General features: G+C 37.4%; 2 protein-coding genes across 3 annotated transcripts in view; both read right to left on the bottom strand.

The window, feature by feature from the left end:
- The window catches only part of LOC307140223 (protocadherin gamma-A11-like), a gene marked incomplete at its 5' end in the record, with an annotated part of 277,967 nt that extends 270,172 nt beyond the window's left edge, over positions 1-7,795 (bottom strand). The window contains one exon of one of the 2 annotated variants that reach the window (XM_079839543.1): positions 5,420-7,795. In XM_079839543.1, coding sequence (XP_079695669.1) covers positions 5,420-7,795 — 2,376 coding nt within the window. Of the gene's footprint in view, positions 1-1,481; positions 3,858-5,419 lie in introns of those variants that run through there. The other variant, XM_079839541.1, reaches the window with a different exon arrangement.
- A 1,572-nt stretch (positions 7,796-9,367) lies between these two features.
- Positions 9,368-11,752, bottom strand: LOC307139527 (protocadherin gamma-A6-like; the record flags this gene model as incomplete). The annotated part of the gene is made up of 1 exon (XM_079838522.1): positions 9,368-11,752. One exon carries the CDS (start codon positions 11,750-11,752, stop codon positions 9,368-9,370), a length of 2,385 nt encoding a protein of 794 aa, XP_079694648.1.
- Between the last annotated feature and the right edge of the window lie 14,439 nt (positions 11,753-26,191).

The following is a 26,191-nucleotide window of genomic DNA, read 5'->3' on the forward strand; positions in this document are numbered from 1 at the left end:
CAAAGAAAACATAAATATAAACCTAAATGTAGAAATGTAGACAAAAGGACAATATATGAGGCAGTCTCCGTCGACGATTTTCGATAATGAGACGAGCTTCAACCCCTGTCTATGACATCAGAATCAGGGTGGAGAGATGTGTACTGAACACACACATGGTTTTGCTAGTGAACAGCGACACTGTGAGTTATAATAAGAAACTGCATGACATTCTGACAGTATGAAGACCTGGAATATACACCGAACAGGGTGTACTCTATGCAAAAACAAGAACAAGCAACTACATTCACTGAATAAATACGACCACAACATGAATGGCACTCAAATAGCCTTCTGTAAATGTCAGTTCAGCACCACGGACAGCAACAAAACGAAAAAACTGCTCTATGCCATTTCCAATTCGACTAAAACAGCTTTAAAAAGGGTCGACACTGGAATTGAATTGCCTTCATAAGCCAAATCACGTCAATGAGAGGAACACACAACTACTTAAAATAGCAACAATCTATCCACAAGACGCAAACAAATGTCAGATGAAATATTAAAATGAGCATGACAGAACTCTTAATCAACGAGACTTACTTCTATCCCGAAAAGATCGCCAGCGAATAACTTTAAGCTCTTTGAATTTCAAATATTTTGACTGAAAATAATTAATAACTCTTTAAAATCACAGCGATTGCTGAAACCTACAATTCATCAAACATCAACAGAAAAGCATAATATTTCAATGCATCTTTTCGCATTTAAAACTGCATCTCAAAACTGTTCATGGGTGTAAAATAAAGCACTTGAATGAGCCACATGATCTTTCAAAATGCAAATACATATTTAGCATAACAATACAGGCAATATTTTAAAATACTTTTAAATAAGATTGTCATTACTTAGACACTTGTGTCCGCATCAAGTCCTTCACAATCACAATAACATGATTGTTTTGTAACATGGTTCATTTTTTGTTAAACACAACACAAATGACTGATTCTTGTTCATTGTGAGTATGCTATTGGTGGTGCAACAACATACAGCGACATGCTCCGCAACAATGTCAGAGGCTCATGACGCAATCCATCGGCGGATGCCAATAATAACCGGATGTGCCAATAAGCACAGATGCAATGGCTGCTGTGCGTAAGATGCCATGACACTAATGTTAAAATACTGCCTCTCCATAATATTAGCTGATTTCTGCACGAATACGAATAAATGACTCATATGGATGTTCTTTGTAACGAACTAAATCTTATGTTAATACAAAATAATAATATAAAAACCTAAAATAAAAATTATAAACCAATTAAATTCATCCACTTTTTCGATTTCAAATATATTTTCAGTCAAGTTCATGTGTCTAATATAAGACACTTGAATGGGTCACGTGTTCTTGTCAGTGAAAGCACTGAATTTTAAATACAAAGTACATTCAATAAAATGTCAAATAATGTCAAATAAATAAATAAACATATACTTAGTCCTACCTGAAAGGAATCGCTCATTTCCGCATCGAGTCCTTCAAGATCATCCACAGCGGACTGATTCTTTTTCAGAGTCAGGTCAGCAGTCAGTGTGCCCTCATTATAAGATCTGACGAACTTGAAGTCACTAGTGCGCGAGCCCGTGGTCAGGTATGCGTCATAATTGTAAGTGCTGCGGAGAGTTCCCGCGCCCTCCACCTCTGCGTAATTTGGAGGAAGATACGCGCTGGGAATGGCTACAGCTCCATCAAACAACAGTCTGGGCTTTCTCCTGCGACAAAACCTCACGGCCAGGATGATGATGATGAAGGTCAGGAAGAAAGTGGAAACGGACACCAGCGCGATGATCAAATAAAACGTCAGTTTGGAGCTGCTCTCGTCATGAGACATGTCTTTCAGTTCTGGAACTTCAGCCAAGTTATCTGATATGAGCAAATACAACGCGCACGAGGCCGAGAGAGAGGGCTGTCCGTTATCTCTCACGGACACAATAAGGTTCTGTTTCATGCTGTCAGATTCAGAAATGTCCCGCTGCGTCCTGATCTCCCCGCTGTGGACACCGATAGTGAAAAGTCCCGAATCAGTCGCTTTAATAATGTGATACGAGAGCCACGCGTTCTGTCCAGAATCCGCGTCCACGGCGATCACCTTGGAGACCAGGGAGCCCGCCTGCGCAGCTTTGGGGACCATCTCGGTCATGAAGGAGTTTCCTTCCGGAGAGGGGTATAATATCTGAGGAGAGTTGTCATTCTCATCCGATATGAAGACACTCACGGTCACGTTACTGCTCAGAGGAGGAGAGCCGTTGTCTCTGGCTAACACGAGCACTTTTAAACTTTTCATCTGTTCGTAATCAAACGATCTCACGGCATGAATGACCCCGGTGTCTCCGTTAATGGATAAAAAGGAGGACACCAGTGCGCCATTGACATCAGAGGACAACAGAGAATAAACTACAGTGCCATTCTGTCTCCAGTCCGGGTCTGTAGCTGATACTGAACAAATAGAGGAGCCCGGTTTGTTATTTTCTTGCACATGAGCACTGTAATTCTGCTCCTCAAATACAGGTGGGTTATCATTCACGTCAGCGACAGTCAAGTAAATATTCTTAGTGGAAGATAAAAGCGGAGAGCCCTCATCAGTAGCAGTGATTGTAATATTATAATCAGAGAGCAGCTCGCGGTCTAATTCACCTGTGGTCACCAGAGAATAGTAATTTTTGATCGAAGGAACGAGTTTAAATGGGACGTTCTGCTGAATGGAGCAGCGCACCTGTCCGTTATTCTCAGAGTCCCTGTCCTGCACATTAATGATGCCAACCTCTGTACCGGGTAACGCGTTCTCAGGAACGGGACTGCTTAGAGAATTAATTACTATTATAGGGGCGTTATCATTGACATCAGTAACATCTATTATTACTGTACAATGACTGGCTAACCCTTGACCATCTTTAGCTTGAATGGGCAGTTCAATTGAACTCTCTTCCTCATAATCAATGACTCCTGTTAGTTTAATTTCTCCAGAAAACGAATCGAGAGAAAACATGTCGAAAAGGCGTTCGGATAAATGACCAAATTCGTACGTCACTTCTCCATTTTGTCCCTCGTCAGCATCAGTAGCGCTCACTGTCACTACTACAGTATCTACAGGAGCATTTTCAGGCAGACTGACTTTATAGACGGCCTGACTAAAGACTGGAGCATTATCATTAGCATCCAGCACAGTGACGTGTATGGCTACAGTACCTGATCTCGGTGGAGTCCCGCCGTCTACCGCAGTGAGAATTAAAGTCACCTCTTTCTGCTGCTCACGGTCCAACTCTTTATTAAGAACTAGCTCGCCATATTTTCTTCCATTTGCACGCGTTAGGACACTAAGAAGAAAGTGTTCATTGTGCTGTAACACATAATTCTGCACTGAATTCATACCAATATCCGCATCATGGGCCTCATCTAATAAATAACGAGATCCTTTGTCCGCTGATTCCCGTATTTCAAATTTTATTACACTTTGTTTGAATTGTGGTGAATTATCATTTATGTCCTCAATATTGAGAATGAAGCGATGCAGCTCTAATGGATTTTCCAGCACGAGCTCCAGTTTAATAACGCATGAAGCTTTCCTTCCACAAATCTCCTCCCTGTCGATCCTCTCTGCTATGGTCAGTTCTCCAGTGTTCAGATTAATATCAGAGTATCGTTTTCTGTTACCTTCAGTATCAATGCGAGCCTTACGAGATGACAGTCTGTTCACATTGAGCCCGAGATCCTTTGCTATATTTCCAATCAAAGATCCGCGTTTCATCTCCTCCGGGAAAGAATAGCTCACGTCTCCATAAGCGGTGCGCGCCATCAGCACGAAGAACAAAAGGACAAACATCTCGAAACGATGAACCTTTGAAATGCCTACGAATTTAATTCTAGGAACACAACAATATACGTGCACAAAGAAAACATAAATATAAACCTAAATGTAGAAATGTAGACAAAAGGACAATATATGAGGCAGTCTCCGTCGACGATGTTCTATAATGAGACGAGCTTCAAGCCCTGTGTATGACATCAGAATCAGGGTGGAGAGATGTGTACTGAACACACACATGGTTTTGCTAGTGAACAGCGACACTGTGAGTTATAATAAGAAACTGCATGACATTCTGACAGTATGAAGACCTGGAATATACACCGAACAGGGTGTACTCTATGCAAAAACAAGAACAAGCAACTACATTCACTGAATAAATACGACCACAACATTAATGGCACTCAAATAGCCTTCTGTAAATGTCAGTGCAGCACCACGGACAGCAACAGAACGAAAAAACTGCTCTATGCCATTTCCAATCCGACTAAAACAGCTTTAAAAAGGGTCGACACTGGAATTGAATTGCCTTCATAAGCAAACTCACGTCAATGAGACAAACACAAAACTACTTAAAATAGCAACAATCTATCCACAAGACGCAAACAAATGTCAGATAAAATATTCAAATGAGCATGACAGAACTCTTAGTCAACGAGACTTACTTCTATCCCCAAAAGATCGCCAGCTAATAACTTTAAGCTCTTTGAATTTAAAATATATTGACTAAAATAATTAATAACTCTTTTAAAAATCACAGCGATTGCTGAAACCTACAATTCATCAAATATTAACAGAAAAGCTTAATATACCAATGCATCTTTTCCCATTTAAAACTGCATCTCAAAACTGTTCATGGGTGTAAAATAAAGCACTTGAATGAGCCACATGATCTTTCAAAATTCAAATACACATTTAGCATAACAATACAGGCATTATTTTAAAATACTTTTGTATAATATTTTGTCATTACTTAGACACTTGTGTCCGCATCAAGTCCTTCACAATCACGATAACATGATTTTTTGTAACATGGTTCATTTTTTGTTAAACACAACACAAATGACTGATTCTTGTTCATTGTGAGTATGCTATTGGTGGTGCAACAACATACAGCGACATGCTCCGCAACAATGTCAGAGGCTCATGACGCAATCCATCGGCACATGCCAATAATAACCGGATGTGCCAATAAGCACAGATGCAATGGCTGCTGTGCGTAAGATGCCATGACACTTAATGTTAATATACCGCCTCTCCATTATATTAGCCGATTTCTGCACGAATACGAATAAATGACTCACATGGATGTTCTTTGTAACGAACTAAATCTTATGTTAATACAAAATAATAACACAAAAAACTAAAATAAAAAATATAAACCAATTAAATTCATCCACTTTTTCTATTTCAAATAGATTTTCAGTCAAATAGATTTTAGATGTCCATGTGTCTAATATAAGACACTTGAATGAGTCACCTGTTCTTGTCAGGGAAAGCACTGAATTTTAAATACAAAGTACAGGCAATAAAATGTCAAATAATGTCAAATAAATAAATAAACATATACTTAGTCCTACCTGAAAGGAATCGCTCATTTCCGCATCGAGTCCTTCAAGATCATCCACAGCGGACTGAGTCTTTTTCAGAGTCAGGTCAGCAGTCAGTTTGCCCTCATTATAAGATCTGATGAACTTGAAGTCACTAGTGCGCGAGCCCGTGGTCAGGTATGCGTCATAATTGTAAGTGCTGCGGAGAGTTCCCGCGCCCTCCACCTCTGCGTAATTTGGAGGGAGATACGCGCTGGGAATGGCTACAGCTCCATCAAACAACAGTCTGGGCTTTCTCCTGCGACAAAACCTCACGGCCAGGATGATGATGATGAAGGTCAGGAAGAAAGTGGAAACGGACACCAGCGCGATGATCAAATAAAACGTCAGTTTGGAGCTGCTCTCGTCATGAGACATGTCTTTCAGTTCTGGAACTTCAGCCAAGTTATCTGATATGAGCAAATACAACGCGCACGTGGCCGAGAGAGAGGGCTGTCCGTTATCTCTCACGGACACAATAAGGTTCTGTTTCATGGTGTCAGATTCCGAAATGTCCCGCTGCGTCCTGATCTCCCCGCTGTGGACACCGATAGTGAAAAGTCCCGAATCAGTCGCTTTAATAATGTGATAGGAGAGCCACGCGTTCTGTCCAGAATCCGCGTCCACGGCGATCACCTTGGAGACCAGGGAGCCCACCTGCGCAGCTTTGGGGACCATCTCGGTCATGAAGGAGTTTCCTTCCGGAGAGGGGTATAATATCTGAGGGGAGTTGTCATTCTCATCCGATATGAAGACACTCACGGTCACGTTACTGCTCAGAGGAGGAGAGCCGTTGTCTCTGGCTAACACGAGCACTTTGAAACTTTTCATCTGTTCGTAATCAAACGATCTCACGGCATGAATGACCCCGGTGTCTCCGTTAATGGATAAAAAGGAGGACACCGGTGCGCCATTGACATCAGAGGACAACAGAGAATAAACTACTGTGCCATTCTGTCTCCAGTCCGGGTCTGTAGCTGATACTGAACAAATAGAGGAGCCCGGTTTGTTATTTTCTTGCACATGAGCTCTGTAATTCTGCTCCTCAAATACAGGTGGATTATCATTCACGTCAGCGACAGTCAAGTGAATATTCTTAGTGGAAGATAAAGGCGGAGAGCCCTCATCAGTAGCAGTGATTGTAATATTATAATCAGAGAGCACCTCGCGGTCTAATTCACCTGTGGTCACCAGAGAATAGTAATTTTTGATCGAAGATACGAGTTTAAATGGGACGTTCTGCTGAATGGAGCAGCGCACCTGTCCGTTGTTCTCAGAGTCTCTGTCCTGCACATTAATGATGCCAACCTCTGTACCGGGTAACGCGTTCTCAGGGACGGGACTGCTTAGAGAATTCATTACTATTATAGGGGCGTTATCATTGACATCAGTAACATCTATTATTACTGTACAATGACTGGCTAACCCTTGACCATCTTTAGCTTGAATGGGTAGTTCAATTGAGCTTTCCTTCTCATAATCAATGAGTCCTGTTAATTTAATATCTCCAGAAAACGAATCGAGAGAAAATATTTCAAGAAGGCGCTCGGATAAATGACCAAATTCATACGTCACTTCTCCATTTTGTCCCTCATCAGCATCAGTAGCGCTCACTGTCACCACTACAGTATCTACTGGAGAATTTTCAGGCAGACTGACTTTATAGACGGCCTGACTAAAGACTGGAGCATTATCATTAGCATCCAGCACAGTGACGTGTATGGCTACAGTACCTGATCTCGGTGGAGTCCCGCCGTCTACCGCAGTGAGAATTAAAGTCACCTCTTTCTGCTGCTCACGGTCCAACTCTTTATTAAGAACTAGCTCGCCATATTTTCTTCCATTTGCACGCGTTAGGACACTAAGAAGAAAGTGTTCATTGTGCTGTAACACATAATTCTGCACTGAATTCATACCAATATCCGCATCATGGGCCTCATCTAATAAATAACGAGATCCTTTGTCCGCTGATTCCTGCATTTCAAATTTTATTACGCTTTGTTTGAATTGTGGTGAATTATCATTTATGTCCTCAATATTGAGAATGAAGCGATGCAGCTCTAACGGATTTTCCAGCACGAGCTCCAGTTTAATAACGCATGAAGCTTTCTTCTCGCAAATCTCCTCTCTGTCGATCCTCTCCGCTACGGTCAGTTCTCCAGTATTCAGATTAATGTCACAGTATCGTTTTCTGTTACCTTCAGTATCAATGCGAGCCTTACGAGATGACAGTCTGTTCACATCGAGCCCGAGATCCTTTGCTATATTTCCAATCACAGATCCGCGTTTCATCTCCTCCGGGAAAGAATAGCTCACGTCTCCATAAGCGGTGCGCGCCATCAGCACGAAGAACAAAAGGACAAACATCTCGAAGCAACGCAGAACCATTCAAAATGCTTTTTTAAAAAACTGGACAAAAATGATATACAGATAAACAACAAATATGTAAGAATAAAACACAAAATTAAGATTTTTTAAATAGACTGCCTTGATATATAGTCCTTCTGTCACTGTAGACGATTTTGTATAAAGAGACGAGCTTGAAGCCCTGTCTATGACATCAGAATCAGGGTGGAGAGATGTGTACTGAGCACACACATGGTTTTGCTAGTGAACAGCGACACTGTGAGTTAAAAGATGAAACTGCACGACATTCATATATCTGTCAGAAGTGGCATAAAAAATAATATAAAGGGCGTTGCATAGTTATTTAACATCTATACGTATTGTAATGTTATGTAATTGTTTAGCAAAGCAAAAACAATCTGCAACAATTTCTGAAGTGGGAGAGATAAACAATCACAGTATGTTTTTTATTAAAAACATTATTATAAAAAAGCCATGAAGGGATAGAGAGCTACAAATATGTAAGAGCAAAATATACAAACATTAAGAGTAAATGGCAGTGCAGCACCATGGACAGCAACAGGGAAAACCTGCCCTATGCCATTTCCAATCAGAATAAAATTACATTTAAAACACTTTCCTCAACGGAATATTTCTGACATTAGGCCGGCTGCAGAATCATATCACTGAGGTTGCTTCAGACATGAGTGAGGGTGCTCTAGTAAAATGCAGATGTAAGCAATGGCTCCTAAGCACCACCATAACAAGGATAGCAATGCAGTTAGAGATTTACAAGTCATTATTTTTTACAAATAATTTCAAGAGCTTTTATATTTGGATAGAAGAAAATCTGATATTTGTATATGAATCTGTTATCTGCATTTCAATTGCTTATTGCACATCTATATTGACATGCATATTTTGTCTTGTCAATGTTTTGGCTCATCAGTGAATGTGGCTGTCTAAAACTTTGCAGCACGAATGTGGCAGTTGGTCTTCTTAGCAGCATTAAAAACAAGACATTTATTCAAATTCTGAACGTGTATTCGGGAGATCAACAGATATTTCTGCTATTGGCCACATTGCTCAACACAGTAAAAACACATTGTAAATAAAAAATGACGCTCTCCAGAGCACAAACACAAATACGCACTCAAGCTTTTGCCAGATCTGTTTCTCCAATATGCTATTACAAAAACAACCAAGGGTGCTGTTGCCATTTAATTTTGAGGGAACTTAGTACCCTCTAGCTCCGGGCTTGACTGACATCGAAATTAATTCCTTTTATAACTGCATGATCAAGACTTGAAAGAAACGGTTTGTGCAAAAAACTGACAAAATGAAATAAATAAATCAAAAGAAGATAAAAACACTTCGATTTGTGAATCGTGTCACATGACTTACAATTGCTCATACTAGACCAGAAAGACGTGTAAAAATCCACTTAATGGAGTTACTTTAACTGACCCTGAAAGATTTTGATGTGTCTAAGCATTTGAAAAAGTCACGTGATATGTCAAGAAGAAAACAAGCAGTCAAGTGTAAATGAAGATACAAATAGCACACACATTTAAACAATTTAAATACACCAGATTATTTTAAAGAAAAACTTGTTCCTACCTGAAAGGAATTGTCCATTTCTGCATCGAGCCCTTCAAGATCATCCACAGCGGACTGAGTCTTTTTCAGAGTCAGGTCAGCAGTCAGTGTGCCCTCATTATAAGATCTGATGAACTTGAAGTCACTAGTGCGCGAGCCCGTGGTCAGGTATGCGTCATAATTGTAAGTGCTGCGGAGAGTTCCCGCGCCCTCCACCTCTGCGTAATTTGGAGGAAGATACGCGCTGGGAATGGCTACAGCTCCATCAAACAACAGTCTGGGCTTTCTCCTGCGACAAAACCTCACGGCCAGGATGATGATGATGAAGGTCAGGAAGAAAGTGGAAACGGACACCAGCGCGATGATCAAATAAAACGTCAGTTTGGAGCTGCTCTCGTCATGAGACATGTCTTTCAGTTCTGGAACTTCAGCCAAGTTATCTGATATGAGTAAATACAACGCGCACGTGGCCGAGAGAGAGGGCTGTCCGTTATCTCTCACGGACACAATAAGGTTCTGTTTCATGCTGTCAGATTCAGAAATGTCCCGCTGCGTCCTGATCTCCCCGCTGTGGATACCGATAGTGAAAAGTCCCGGATCAGTCGCTTTAATAATGTGATACGAGAGCCACGCGTTCTGTCCAGAATCCGCGTCCACGGCGATCACCTTGGAGACCAGGGAGCCCGCCTGCGCAGCTTTGGGGACCATCTCGGTCATGAAGGAGTTTCCTTCCGGAGAGGGGTATAATATCTGAGGGGAGTTGTCATTCTCATCCGATATGAAGACACTCACGGTCACGTTACTGCTCAGAGGAGGAGAGCCGTTGTCTATGGCTAACACGAGCACTTTGAAACTTTTCATCTGTTCGTAATCAAACGATCTCACGGCATGAATGACCCCGGTGTCTCCGTTAATGGATAAAAAGGAGGACACCGGTGCGCCATTGACATCAGAGGACAACAGAGAATAAACTACAGTGCCATTCTGTCTCCAGTCCGGGTCTGTAGCTGATACTGAACAAATAGAGGAGCCCGGTTTGTTATTTTCTTGCACGTGAGCTCTGTAATTCTGCTCCTCAAATACAGGTGGATTATCATTCACGTCAGCGACAGTCAAGTGAATATTCTTAGTGGAAGATAAAGGCGGAGAGCCCTCATCAGTAGCAGTGATTGTAATATTATAATCAGAGAGCAGCTCGCGGTCTAATTCACCTGTGGTCACCAGAGAATAGTAATTTTTGATCGAAGGTACGAGTTTAAATGGGACGTTCTGCTGAATGGAGCAGCGCACCTGTCCGTTATTCTCAGAGTCTCTGTCCTGCACATTAATGATGCCAACCTCTGTACCGGGTAACGCGTTCTCTGGAATCAATATTTTAACAGATTTAGTCATTATTTTAGGGGCGTTATCATTGACATCAGTAACATATATTAATACAGTGGATCGACCTGCTAAACCTTGGCCATCTTTAGCTTGAATCGGTAGCTCAATTGAACTCTCCTCCTCATAATCTACGATGCCTGTTAGTTTAATTTCACCAGACACTGCATCGAGAAAAAATATTTCCAAAAGACTTTCTGATAAATGACCAAATTCATAAGTCACTTCTCCATTTTGTCCCTCGTCAGCATCAGTAGCGCTCACTGTCACCACTACAGTATCTACAGGAGAATTTTCAGGCAGACTGACTTTATAGACGGCCTGACTAAAGACTGGAGCATTATCATTAGCATCCAGCACAGTGACGTGTATGGCTACAGTACCTGATCTCGGTGGAGTCCCGCCGTCTACCGCAGTGAGAATTAAAGTCACCTCTTTCTGCTGCTCACGGTCCAACTCTTTATTAAGAACTAGCTCGCCATATTTTCCTCCATTAAGGAGAAAATAATCATTGCTTTCCAATATATATGACTGTACTGAATTCATACCAATATCCGCATCATGGGCCTCATCTAATAAATAACGAGATCCTTTGTCCGCTGATTCCCGTATTTCGAATTTTATTACACTCTGCTTGAACTGTGGCGAATTATCATTGATGTCCTGAATATTAAGAATAAATCGATAAAGCTCTAAAGGATTTTCCAGCACGAGCTCCAGTTTAATAACGCATGAAGCTTTCCTTCCACAAATCTCCTCCCTGTCGATCCTCTCCGCTACGGTCAGTTCTCCAGTGTTCAGATTAATGTCACAGTATCGTTTTCTGTTACCTTCAGTATCAATTCGTGCATCGCGACTTGGCAGACTCTTCACATCGAGCCCGAGATCCTTTGCTATATTTCCAATCACAGATCCGCGTTTCATCTCCTCCGGGAAAGAATAGCTCACGTCTCCATAAGCGGTGCGCGCCATCAGCACGAAGAACAAAAGGCCAAACATCTCGACAGCAACGCTGATGCCTCTAAAATCCATATCGGGGGAAAGGGGGAAAATAAAAATCAACGAGTTTAGAAAATGAGATTAGATTGGACAGACAGTCAATGCCAACGATTTTTGTTTTCGATGTGAGCTGTAAGCCCTGAACAATGACATCAGGAACAGGGTGGAGTAAAGTACAATATGGAACACAATGGTTTTACTGGTGAACAGCGACACTGTGAGTTAAACTGAGAAACTGCATAACATTCGCAACTTAAACAGCATGAACCTTGGCTGAACAGGATTGGTGTGCATTAAATTACTTAATATTAAGAGCCCTCCGCAAGTCACAATTTGGAGGAAAGTTTTTTTGTTTGTTTGTTTGTTTGTTTGTTTGTTATGTAACAACTGAACAGCGATTCTGTATTGAAATGGTTAAAAAATTACTTTCACTGACTTTACAACATAAACAACCTGCCTCAACTTGTGTACTTTAGCAGAAAATGCTGAACTCAAATGCCTTACAATGCTAATTCAAAAAAGTCACGACTATATAGAGCTGGATTATATAATTTATAAATAAATCAATGAGCCTGACTCACTGTGCAGCACCATGGACAGCGACACGCCCCATTCTGTCTCATAAAGGGAAATGCCATTGTATGTTTGAAGTGGAATGTACTGACTTGAGAATTAGCAACCCTTTGGAACAGAGTTCTTCAACCCTGCTCCTGGGAACCCACTGTCCTGCAAAGTTTATTTCCAACCTGCTTCAGCCCACCTGCCTGTGTATTTTCAACATGTGATCCTGAAGAGCTTGATTAGCTGTCTTTAATTAGGGTTGGAGCTAAACTCTTCAACCAGCTCTTTGGTTCAGTAGTCAGGGCACTGATCAGGGAATCAGTCAATGGGCTGACTCCCTGATCAGTGCCCTGACTACTGAACCAAAGAGCTGGTTGAGACGCACCCTGGGTCTCCAGGAGCAGGGTTGAAGACCTCTGCTTTAGAAAGTAATTTCACATTAATGACATGATACAAAACCCCACAAAAATATCAGCGACACCTTATTCTCTCTTAAACTTGCGTGAATTACAATTACTGTAAAATGTTAATTGTTGAAGTGGTATTTACTGACATTTACAACGCTGTAAAAACATACTAAAGCTTATTGCCACATATTTTATAATTGGCCAGAGAAGACGAATGAATCGGTGATATATCAAGTGTTTCAATATGTTTTACACACAGTACATTGAAAGTCAATTGTATGACAGAATGAGACCATGGCTTTTACGCTAATAACAACGAGAGATAAATGTTTCTTTTAGGCAATCTTGTATGTTCGCAATGCTACATGTTAATGTGTTTTTGCAACTCTTTAAAACGAAAACGAGCCAATTATTAATAATTAGCCTACATCATTTTGAATACAATGGGAAACATGCATACAAAATAAAAAAAGCCAATAGGCTACGAAACTATGTAACAATTAAACAAACAAAAAAATTCTGAATTCCTAATTGAAACAAATCTTTCTTTTCCGCATTAAGCACTTTAAGATCTGCAGATGACTATTTCAGAATCAGGTCCAGGGATGTCGTTCATGTTTTAACAAGGGCCGGCCATGTCACTGTATCTTTCATTATTTTGTTAGAGTGCATAAGTTTCAACACTGGTCATGTATCTGCTGAAAAAAAAGAGGAATAATGAAAGAAGGAATGAAAGATGTGGCCTTCACCAACTGTAGTGTTACAGAAACATAACAAAAATGAAAGAGCATCTTTACAACCACTCTTCTATATCTGTACTGTTTTACAACAAATGTAGTATACAAACTGCCAAACATTTAAAGTCATGGACATTTAAATACTTTCACTCATTTTGTAATTTTGCAATTCAGTACAATACACTTGAAGAAATACATTTGAATAAAGGTACTTGAAAAGAGATTTAAACATATTTACTTTTGGAGATTAATGATAGGCACTTTGCACATTTCCGGGGAAGATACTGTTCGATACTGTTCGTTCGACGTGCTGTTTTTGAGTATGAAACACTTTTTGAAGCATGGAGCATGAAACTCACTGTGTGCAGATTAATTGATGTGGTGTATTGCGGGTTGTCCTGTATTTCTTTTCCCCGCCTCCGTATCGAACGTTACACCTGTGCCTGCGTTATTAATTTCATTGTTCTTCTGGAAATAAAAAATATATTCCCTTTGAGTAAGGCAACTGGCTGCTGTTGAGATTGTGACAGACGTGCTTGGGTTTCTTGTTACAGTTCTCTCTTTACGTACGCGCGGCGTAAATACGTAGGCGTGACTAATCACACACACATACAATTATTACTTAAACTCAAACAACTGATTAATAATAATGTCATGAAATAACAGAACAAAAACGATGAACCATTTTTGTATAATGGCATATATGGACATTTAAAATTGAAAGGATAGAAACGATTTGGTCAGTTTCCAAAAGGGGCAACAAAAATCAAAATGTTCAGTATTTCTCATATCCCTGTTGTTTGACTGCTGAACAGACGAGCAGATGGAGCAGCGCAGCGGCGCGCAGTGAGTCAGGGTGGAATTACATTTCCCTCTCCAGCGTCTCATCTCAAATACTGCACCCTCCTGCATGTCAGAGCGGAGCTAAACATTTATGATTTATCATCATATCATAAAGATTATAATGGTATCATGGGAAAGATCAATGCTGGTTTAATATATAATAGCTCATTTAAATATGACTTTAACATGTACATGATGATGATGATGATGATGATGATGATGCATCAGATATATTCAAGGGAAACATACAAATATTTGCTAGTCCCCTCTCAATTACTGTCTACAAATGGCCTACTCCAAAATAGAAAACGTTAATATCCAACATAAAATAAATGAATATTAACCAATTATAAATTAAAATGTTTTGAGATTAGATTTGGTGACATCTAAAACAATGATATTATAATTGTAGTTTGTTGAAAGACTGGTTCACATTAAAAATACTACTAGGCTAATACTAACCCTCTGTAACCACTCAAAACCATACATATTATTTTAGTATAACGCTAAATAACAGACCTGTAGTATGGTACTAATATACTTAAATGTCATACGTTTATTTTTTATTTTTTTGCTAAAATATACAGAAGCAAAAAAGCATAACTTAAGATAGAAAAATAAAAAATAAAATTGACATTAAAAACAGAGAACGTGACTTGTTCAATTAAAAAATATGGATGCCAGATTTAAAATATAACTTGTATTCATATGCATAGCTCGGGTGTTTTCACACAAAATACTTGATGCATGATGGCAAACGTCGTTTCACTGACCGTGAAGAAATAGCGAGGACGCATCAGTTAGAGTATTAAAAAGTACTGAACACACCTCATATTTCAATATATGTTGAGTTTCTCAATTTTATATGATCACTTTTATAAATCAAACTTCACAAATTCTCGGCCTATCTTCAATACTTTATTTGATTTAACCTTTTTTATAATTATAATACTTTATTATTATTATTATTATTATTATTATTATTATTATTATTATTATTATTATTATTATTATTATTGCGCCGTTTACTTGAGTATAGGCCTGGGTGTAAAATCGTGTAAATGCTCATTATGCTTAAAATTTGAAAGTTAAAAAAAGGGTATAAAACAAACATTTCTTCATTCTGAATTTATTAACCTCAAATTGAATGCTGTGAAATGCTTACAGGCGGTGGCGCAGTTGAGTCGTACAAAACGCTGTGAGTAAACTCAATTGGTAAAATTGGTTTTGAACCTTATGATTTTCGGTATGATTTCATATAAATGTACATTTGGTAAAACTAAACCATGTTAATTTTCATGGCTCAGCTTCCTCTGTTTAATCTTATTCTTAAGAAATCAAATGCAACCATTTCATGTCAATTTTTTTGTAGTTTTAATGTTCACTATTCTCATATATTATATTGTATTATATTATATTAATTATATTATATTATATTATATTATATTATATTATATTATATTATATTATATTATATTATATTATATTATATTATATTATATTATTATATTATATTATATTATATTATATTATATTATATTATATTATATTATATTATATTATATTATATTATATTATATTATATTATATAAATAATAAAATATATAATATATGATATAATATAATATAATATAATATATTATGTAATATATTATTTAAATTATATATTATATAATATATTATTTATATTATAATATATTATTACATATTTTATATATTATATTATATTATATTATATTATATTATATTATATTATATTATATTATATATTATATTATATTATATTATATTATATTATATTATATTATATTATATTATATTATATTATATTATGTTATGTTATATTATATTATATTATATTATATTATATTATTTTATATTATATTATATTATATTTTATTATATTATATTATGTTATATTATATTATATTATATTATATTATATTATATTATATTATATTATATTATTATATTATATTATATTATATTATATTATATTATATTATATTATATTATATTATATTATATTATATTATATTATATTATATTATATTATATTATATTATATTATATTATATTATATTATATTATATTATATTAATTATATTAAAACATAGCTCTCCTGCTTTTGGCAAAAAAGCTAATGTAAAAAAAGCCAAAAGTGTAAAAAGTATTTAGTTAAATTGAAAACTTTTCTGATATGAAAGCTGTTATAACCTTTAGTTTGTACTTTCAGTTTCAATTTAAAAATATTAAATAATTTTTCATGTCATATAAATGTATGCGAATCTTATTGTTACTGAATAAAATGCATTGATTGAACACTTTTAAGGAAACATTTTAAATGTTCATTTTTTCACATTTAAACACTTATTTCCTGTCAATGGTTTTGCAGGTTTACAAGCAGCACACACTGCATACATAATGCATTTTATAATCTTTATGAACACATTTAGTAAACAAGTGTCTGAACCTGACATTAAGCTATAGTGGTTATGGATGCGTTTAGCTTTAGCATGAGCAGATGAATAGTGCACAAAATGCTGCAAACAATGTTTTTATGTTTACACATTATTTCTTACTCTTCATCTTTACTTCCCACAAACACTGACACAGGCCATGATGTAACAATTTAGTGTGAATTTTCTAACCTGCACTTTAATTCTGCCCCAGACTGTGGATGGCAGTTTGTGCAAGAGTTTCATCACTGATTCATGGCAACCATTCATTTAGTCGTCACTGTGTCTTTGATTTGCAAGTGCATAGCCTCAGCAGGATATGTGTGCTGAGTCATTCAGGCTAAAAGGGCAGTACAGAGAAAGCACAAAAACACTCACCTCAGCTCACACTCCGATGAACGATGCGTCCCGTGGGCCAAGCTGTTACCGTACAAAATGTGTCTCCTGTGGAATCCATGAAGCACAAAATCCAGCAAGCATCACTTTGATGTCATTGTTTGGTGTCAACTTAAATTACTTGGGTTCTCTAAGACCTCACTGAAATAGTGTTTTACGTTTAAATCTGGAAATAAACTGGCAAAGAGCATTTTGAAATATCCTGAAATTAAATATATGAGATTTCTAGGTCACTGAAAAGCAAATCTGTGAGACTCACAATGCACTCTTTAGATTATCAAATGTTGTATGTCCGCTTAAGTGATGTTGTCATTAAAGCAAATACATTCTGAAATTCAAGTAGGCCTAGATTTATTTATTTTTTTCTTAAATCTGTCAAGCTATTTATAATTTATGATGCCAAATATATTGCATTGAATTTCAAAACATTAATTCCAAAATATAAGGATTTTCATGGTTCCTGAATACATGACAGCATTACTGGGGGAAAAAAGGGAACACCAGGGACTTATACATAATATATATATTTATTTTGCCCCAAACCCTATACATTTAAGCAATTGCACTGGCTCACCTTATATAATTGTTACATCTTCCCTGTTTGTTTGGACTTTTATGTTGTATTTCTGTTTCCTGTGACTAGTTTTGTAGTACGTTTGCAGTCCTTTTGTTTCACAATATTGATTGTATCCAGGTGTGTCTTGTTGCCTTGTCAGCTTGTCTGTATATATAGCCCTTGTGTTTCTCTTGTTGTTTGTCAGGGGCCCGTTTCAATAAGGAGGTTCAACCAACTCTGAGTGTAAACCTGAACTCTGAGATGGGAAACTCTGAGTTTTGGGTTTCAGAACAGCTCAATTGAGGTAGTTCAATCAACTTTGAGTAGACTGACTCTGAGTTAAGCACATGCACTCCAACTATGAAAAGCCACGATCAATGGAGCTCCGAAATTACAATTCACCATGGCAACAGCACCCAACAAAAAGACGTTTGCATACTTCCGGGTCAATATGTAAGTTTAATTCTTCATTAATTTAATTAAGTTTTTTTTTCATGGTATCCAAAAGGCAAAAAAAGAATGTGGCAGCAGCTAAAAATGAAAACCTAATTCAATCAGGCAAAGCTTTAAGCATAAAATGTTCATGGGTGTTGGTTTAATGACTTTACAAACATTTGACACATTAAATAAATATCATTCAGTGTCCAATGTGAAGCAGCTTTTCCCACAGACCCTTTTCACAGACTGTGATGTGTTTTAATGGTCATCAATATCGTAAATCCTGCAATTTTTTTTTGTATTTAAAAAAAAAAAGTATGTACATTTATAACACTAATACTTTGTACTATATTACTTTTGCATCAAATTACAAAAAACAAGTTACCGCTGCTGTGAGAGTGTTTCTAATAAAGCGTCAATGGGAGTGATGGTGAAAAATTACATCTTTCTCTCTTTTCACTTCCGTTATCAATCTGCCTCAATTTTTTCCCTCTTTTTGAAAGTTGTGAAATCACTATTGTGGAGTTTTTCTTTTGCTATTTGAGCAAATGGGGACACAAAAATATACATATTAAATGTATTCTCTCATTCACCGCTATAAAAGTTAACCCAACTATGACGACTTCAGCTTCGGAAACCCAGAAAAAGGCTCTATGCTCTTTTCACATAATGAAATGTTCTCTAATCCCACCTGTTACATTTATTAATTAGGGTAATGACGTTAACATGTGACTTCTACTCAGGCCAGCCAAACTCCAGCACCACTGACAGATGAAGAGGAGATGGAGGAAGAATATTAACATCCATCAGGAAAAAGAATAAAGTATTTGTAGGAAATAAAGATGACCATAAAAATTGTAAATAAATGTATTTATCAGCTGTGGTGGTGGTTATGGCATATATCTCGTACTACCATCTGGCAGCATCCTTCCATTCCATACAATAATCCATTTTCAGAAAGTATGATGATGGGAATATGAGTGTCATCAATGCATCCAACCACTGGAAATCCTAAAGGAAATTCAAATTATTAGGATACTTCTAGAGGTTTATCAGGTGAACGTCAGGAACGTTCCTGCACTGCAAAAAATTATTTTCTTACTATGTATTTTTGTCAAGTGGCAGATAATTTAATTTGTTTTAAGTAAACTTCGCTTACTTTAGATTTAGATTAAATGTATATATTTTTTAATTTATATACCAAAATACTCAGTAAGAAAAGCATTTGTGGCGTTTTAATAAATTAAGTATTTAAACACCACTAGCGCTTTAAAAAGGGGAGGGGACTGAAAGAAACTCTGGGTTTATCAAAGAAAACCTGCTCCTGACCAGGTTAGGTTCACAGAGTAAGTTACCCTGGTAACTGACTCTGAGTATAAGTTACCTCTCTTTTAGAAACGGGCAGAGTTTTCACTTAACCTCTTCCCCTGGTCTTGGCTTTCTAAAGGTATGTTTGTGTTCTCAGTTCTTTTTTTCCTTGCATGTTATTTGTCACACAGGGATTGCAGAGTAAGAAGGAACAGGATCCAATTGCAGCAGTTTCCAGGCTTTATTTTAACACTGAACTGCAGGCAGAACAACCACTTAAACGCAACAATAACAGACAACTAAACAAGACTCAACACAGGGCTTAAATACACTGCAACTAACCAATCAAAGAAACGTGACTCAGCTGATGAGATTTATTAACAAGACACAGGTGACAGGGATAACACAATCAGACACAGGTAAACATGAACTGAACAATATGAAAACTAAACTAGAAACATATGAACAGAACTCCAACCGTGACATGATTTGTATTCTGATATTACTATATTAAATCCTTTACATTTGGTTCCATCTCTCGCTAATTTCTGAATTCATCTGTGTGATAATAATTTTGATATTAATATATAGGGTGAGCGGGGCACAAATAACGCAGGGTTTGGTTGTAACACATGGTTTAAAACTTTCCGCACATGTTTAAGTTTATTTAAAACTAGACAAATCTGATATTATTTTAATCTTATATCTGTTATTTAGCCGTTTAGATAGTTATTTAATGCTGATCTAACCAGCAGGAGATACTAGCAGGGTTTAAATAGCAATTGTGCAGGTGGGGCATGTTGTCACAGTGTTACAATGTGCCCCCATTAGAAATATGCTATTATATTCTATACTTTTATGAATTCTATTGAGAAACCATGAGCAAAAGGTGAATAAAGACTGAGAGTCAATGTTCACAAGTTATTAATTATTATGTTTTGAAATATGCTGTTTAGCTGTGTTTTGTGGTGTGTTTGTTGTCAAACTCAAAAATTGCTTTTTAATTGTTAAAAAATGCCATTATGTTATCTGAAAAAGTTAATATTTGTATTTTATTGACAAAATATTTTAGTTTGTCTGGAATATTTTTTTGATTATATCAGATAACATTATGCTCATCTTACCCCACCTATGGGGCATGTTGTCACATTTCCCTTCCATTCTTTCGGGGGGAAAATCAAGCAAAAAAGTATACACTGTATCAATGAAACAAAACCACATAATTGTACTAGACGTATGCAATTAATGTGGGGAAAAAATAAATACTCTGAACCCCAAGTGAATTTACACAAACTACAAAAAGTGTTAGGTTGTGCACCGCTCTCCAATATGTATATATGCACACACTGATCAGGCATAATATTACGACCACTGACATTGAATAACACTGATTATCTCTTCATCACAGCATTAGTGGGTGGGATATATTAGGCAGCAAGTGAACATTTTGTCCTCAAAGTTGTGTTAGAAGCAGGAAAAATGGGAAAGCGGAAGGATTTGAGCAAGTTTGACAAGGGCCAAATTGTGATGGCTAGATGACTGGGCAGAGTATCTCCAAAACTGCAGCTCTTGTGGGGTGTTCCCGGTCTGCAGTGGTCAGTCTCTATCAAAAGTGCTCCAAGGAAGGAACAGTGGTGAACCGGTCATGGGCGACCAAGGCTCATTGATGCATGCGGGGAGCGAAGGCTGGCCCATGTGGTCTGATCAAACAGACGAGCTATACTCTAAAAAACAATTCAGTGGCTTAGTAAATATCACAGCAATAATTAACTTTATCAACTTAATAAAATCTCTGAATATCATTTACTGTACTAGAGTTGAACATACCAAAATAATTGACTAAACATAGAACAGTTAATTGTTTTCACTAAAATAATTTAGTATTTGACAAACCAATTATTTATTTAAAAGATACTTAAAATTTTTGTGAAATTTCTATCAAAATATTCTACAATAGAGAAATAAACTGTTTTGTTTCAAAAACAAAAAATATTACTTAATTCAAATCAACATTATTAATCTTATTAAGGCTGATGAACTGGACCATGGAGCAATGGAAGAAGGTGGCCTGGTCTGATGATTCACGTTTTATTTTACATAACGTGGATGGCTGTTACCTGTGTGTTGCTTACCTGGGGAACACATGCACTGTAAATATCACATGCTATCTGCTTAAAAAAATTAGGGTAACAATATTACACGTATTATATTTGAGTAGATTTTAAGGTTGTTTTTCTTTTAGTGAAATTTACCCAAATAAATTAAGTAAAAATTCCTAAATTATTTAGTCTATGGCACATGATGAATTTAATATTATTAGTGGAAAGTGCTTTTTTAATTTAAGTTGACTTTAAAAAATAGGTTATAAATTATATTAAATGGAAATGACCTGTTTATACATAGACTGTTTACTGCTAGCGCAAGCAGAAACAAACTTGTTATTGCACTAGCATTAGAAAAGTTATTTCTCATTGAACAAAGAAACATGCTTCATAATAATAATAAAACTTGCAGGTATTTACATCACAACCTCACCATAAGCTCTACTCTTCTGCACAATGGTAACGGTCAAAACTTCAACATAACAGAAACTCTTTCAAATGTCAAACATAACCAAACATTAAATATTTACAGATGTTTCCCTTCACTCAAAAACACATAAAATAACACTTAATTTCAATATTAACTCTCTATTTCCAGCCATATGCAAAGCATGTTGGGAACTAACAATGGTGTCTCTAAATAAAACTGCACAATTGAGCTAATTCTCTTAAAATAAATAGGTAACCTTATTTTCCTTAATTCTTTCAGCTTAATTGGTTCTTCGATTGAAGCCTCAAAATTGCTTACATTTCCTTAAAAAAATTAGGAAAATGTATCTCTTGGTTTTAATAGGGAAATGTTCTCAATATTTTCTATACCACACTGAACCACAGTTTTCTTAAGAAAATATACAGACTATTTTTAATTATCACCTTCATTTTTTTTGGTGAAAATTACAAGACACATGATTCATTTTTTACAGTGTGGCACCAGAATGCACTATAGGAATAAGGCAAGCTGGCGGAGGCAGTGTGATGCTTTGGGTAATGTTCTGCTGGGAAACCTTGGGTCCTGCCCTACCTAAGCATTGTTGCAGACCATGTACACCCTTTCATGGAAACAGTATTCCCTGGTGGCTGTGGCTCTTTCAGCAGGATAATGCTCCTGCCACAAAGCAAAAATGGTTCAAGAATGAGTTTGATGAGCCCAACAACGAGTTTGAGGTGTTGACTTGGCCTCCAAATCTCAAATCTCAATCCAATCGAGCATCTGTGGGATGTGCTGAACAAACAAGTCCGATCCATGGAGGACCCACCTTGTAACTTACAGGACTTAAAGGATCTGCTGCTAACATCTTGGGGCCAGATACCACAGCACACTTTCAGGGGTCTAGTGGAGTCCATGCCTCGACGGGTCAGGGCTGTTTTGTCAGCAAAAGGGATACCAACACAATCTTAGGAATAGTCAGTTTTATTAGTTTGAGATTTATGCCAGCCTATGGTCCTTACAATCTAGCAGAAAGAAACCCTATTTAAATTATTTTATCCTTCTGTTTCTCCGTCAGTATGCTTGCATCATCTTGCATCATGGTCATTTCTGCTAGATTATGTTATATTCATTATTGCTGTATTTGTGACTGACTATACTGTAATGCAACTACTGCCTTTGGCCATCACTATCTCATTTTAATGTTGTTTGTTTGTTTCTCACCACAAGCAGCATAAATTAGAGGAAATTTAAAACAAACTGGTCATGACCCATAAAGAAATGCTCCTGGGTGTGGTATACAGCTCCCACGAGAGCAACTCCAGTTTAATGAGGTTAAATGGGTGGGATCTCTAGAACTGTATGAAGTTATGAGACTCTCAATAATAGTAGCACAATCTGTTCCCATACCTTTTATTTCCCAAATTGTCACCTTTATATCTGTTCAGATACTGAATTCTGAATTGAATTGTTGCCATGGAGATTTGTCCCATCATTGTAGTAACCATAGAAACAGCCTCCAAGATCAAATAAAACAGGGTGCTGAGAAAGAAATGTATATATTTTTCTCTAGACAGAATTAAGCTGAACTCTTGAACCTATGCACCAACACAGACACACACTCGCTCTCTTTCCTTGATGTTGGATTAAAGAGGATTTGAAGATGGAACAGGCGAACTAGTAACTTCATCTGAGATGTCAGATGCTAAATGGCTGAAAGTAGAATAAAATCAAAGAATGAAGATGAGCAGTGCATGACACCCGTCTTTAACGTGACCTTCCGTTAACCTCACCAAGGTGCTGGAAACAGTAACATCATTAGCATGAACAGCAGACACTGCTGAAGAGAGCATGATTTCAGAGCAAGATGTCTGTTTTAGGAAATCTCTCGGTGAATCATGAGTACTGCCATCAAATAGGCAGATGAGCAAAGAGAAGTGTGGCGAATCTGAACCACACACACAGTCACACTTGTCTAGATTGTTGAATGGGTTGTCTGCTTGTCAAAGCTGATATAAATGAAATGTGTGTCTGTGGCGTCTAAAATACTGCCTCATAAAATAAAGAAAAAATAACCTATGCATATAGCTTAAAGGAGTAGTTCACTTTAAAATGAAAATTATCCCATGAATTACTCACCCTCAAGCCATCCTAAACGAATACAAGAGTTATATATATAAAAAAATGCCCTGGCTATTCCAAGCTTTATAATGGCAGTATATGGCTGTGACGAGCAGGGGGAGCAAGAGCCATGAGAGAGCGACACGGAGCTGGTGAGTGATTGGATGATGAGCGCCAGCTGCGTGTCACACTGGTCTCGGATCTCTCGCTGTCATCGCTCCTTTTTTTATGCTCCCGTCACTCCCTGCTCGTTAAATACCTCCTCCGCCCCCTGCTCCTCCCGATCATGGCAGATGGCAGCAGGCTCCGGCCCACGGAAGGCTCCGTCCGTGCAGCTGGCGCTCCTCATCCAATCACTCACGGCTCTCGCTCGCCCTGGTTGTCACAATGGCTGTTTCTGTTTTGAAGTCCATAAAAGTGCATCTATCCATCATAAAAGTAATCCACACGGTGCTGGGGGGTTATTAAATGCCCTCTGAAGCGAAGCGATGGGTTTGTGTAAGAAAAAGATCCATATTTAAAACATTAAAAGCTAAAATAACTAGCTCCCGGCAGATGGCAGGTCGATTTGAGGCAAAAGAGTAACCCCTGATGCGATATATGACGCAGGATGTAGAAGTATCGCAAGCTTTGATGCCTCTCGCGGTTCAAACATATAGGGCTGGGCAACAAACTTAAGCCTAATTCATGACCGGTGTTTTGTTTTGCTCTATCCTCTGCACTTCCGCATTCATCAATACGTCATGCATCAGGTCAACGGTTACTCTTTCACCGTAAATCGATGCATACGGCCGTCTGTCAGAAGCTAGTTATTTGAGTTTATTAAGTTTTAAATATGGATATTTTTCTCACACAAGCGCATCACTTCGCTTCAGAAGGCCTTTATTAACCCCCAGAGCCGTGTGGATATCTTTTTTGATGGATAGATGCACTTTTATGGACTTCAAAACAGCCATTCACTGCCATTATAAAGCTTGGAAGAGCCAGGACATGTTTTATTATAACTCAGATTGTATTCGTCTGAAAGAAGAATGTCATATACACCTAAGATGACTTGAGGGTGAGTAAATCATTTTTTTTTGCATTTTTTTTGCATTTTCACTTTTGGGTGAACTATCCCTTTAATGAATATCACGCTTCCAAACTAAATAATGGCAGTGAACAGGGCCCATGAGTTCGAAGCTCAAAAAAGTGCATCCATCCCTTATAAACGTACTCCACACGGCTCCGGAGGGGTTAATAAAGGCCTTCTGAAGCAATTCAACTTATATAAAAAAAAGAAGCATAACTTATGCAACGTATGACTAGGATGTAGCGTAAGCATTTTGAACTGCAAGAGGCATTGCACTTTCTCCGTAAGTTGAATACTGAAGGCGGTCTGCCGGGAGCTAGATATTTTACTTCATAAAGTTTTAAATATTGAAATTTTTCTTACAAAAACCCATCGATTCGCTTCAGAAGGCCTTTATTTACCGCACTAAAATAAACGTTCAGAAGTACGTTTATGATGGGTGGGTGCACTTTTCGTGGGCCCCAATCACTGCTATTATAAAGCTTGGAAGTGTCAAGATATTAATATAACTCAGATTGTGTTCATCAGAAAGAATAAAGTCATATACTCCATACTCCATCTATCCGAACATCCATCCATCCATCCATCCATCCTCTATCTATCTATCTATCTATCTATCTATCTATCTATCTATCTATCTATCTATCTATCTATCTATCTATCTATCTATCTATCTATCTATCTATCTATCTATCTATCTATCTATCTATCTATCTATCTATCTATCTATCTATCTATCTATCTATCTATCTATCTATCTATCTATCTATCTATCTATCTATCTATCTATCTATCTATCTATCTATCTATCTATCTATCTATCTATCTATCTATCTATCTATCTATCTATCATCATCATCATCATCAGTAACATTTCTGTTTTACAGTTTGGCTCTAGGTTGTGTTCGCCAAGGCTACTTATTTTTGGCTGCTGACATAGACAGTAAACAGAATATCATCAAATAAATGTTTTCCGATTAAAGCATATCATCCAAAACCATTTAACAATAGA

This window comes from Gobio gobio (genome assembly GCF_949357685.1).
Source record: "Gobio gobio genome assembly, chromosome: 16".
Taxonomy (NCBI): domain Eukaryota; kingdom Metazoa; phylum Chordata; class Actinopteri; order Cypriniformes; family Gobionidae; genus Gobio; species Gobio gobio.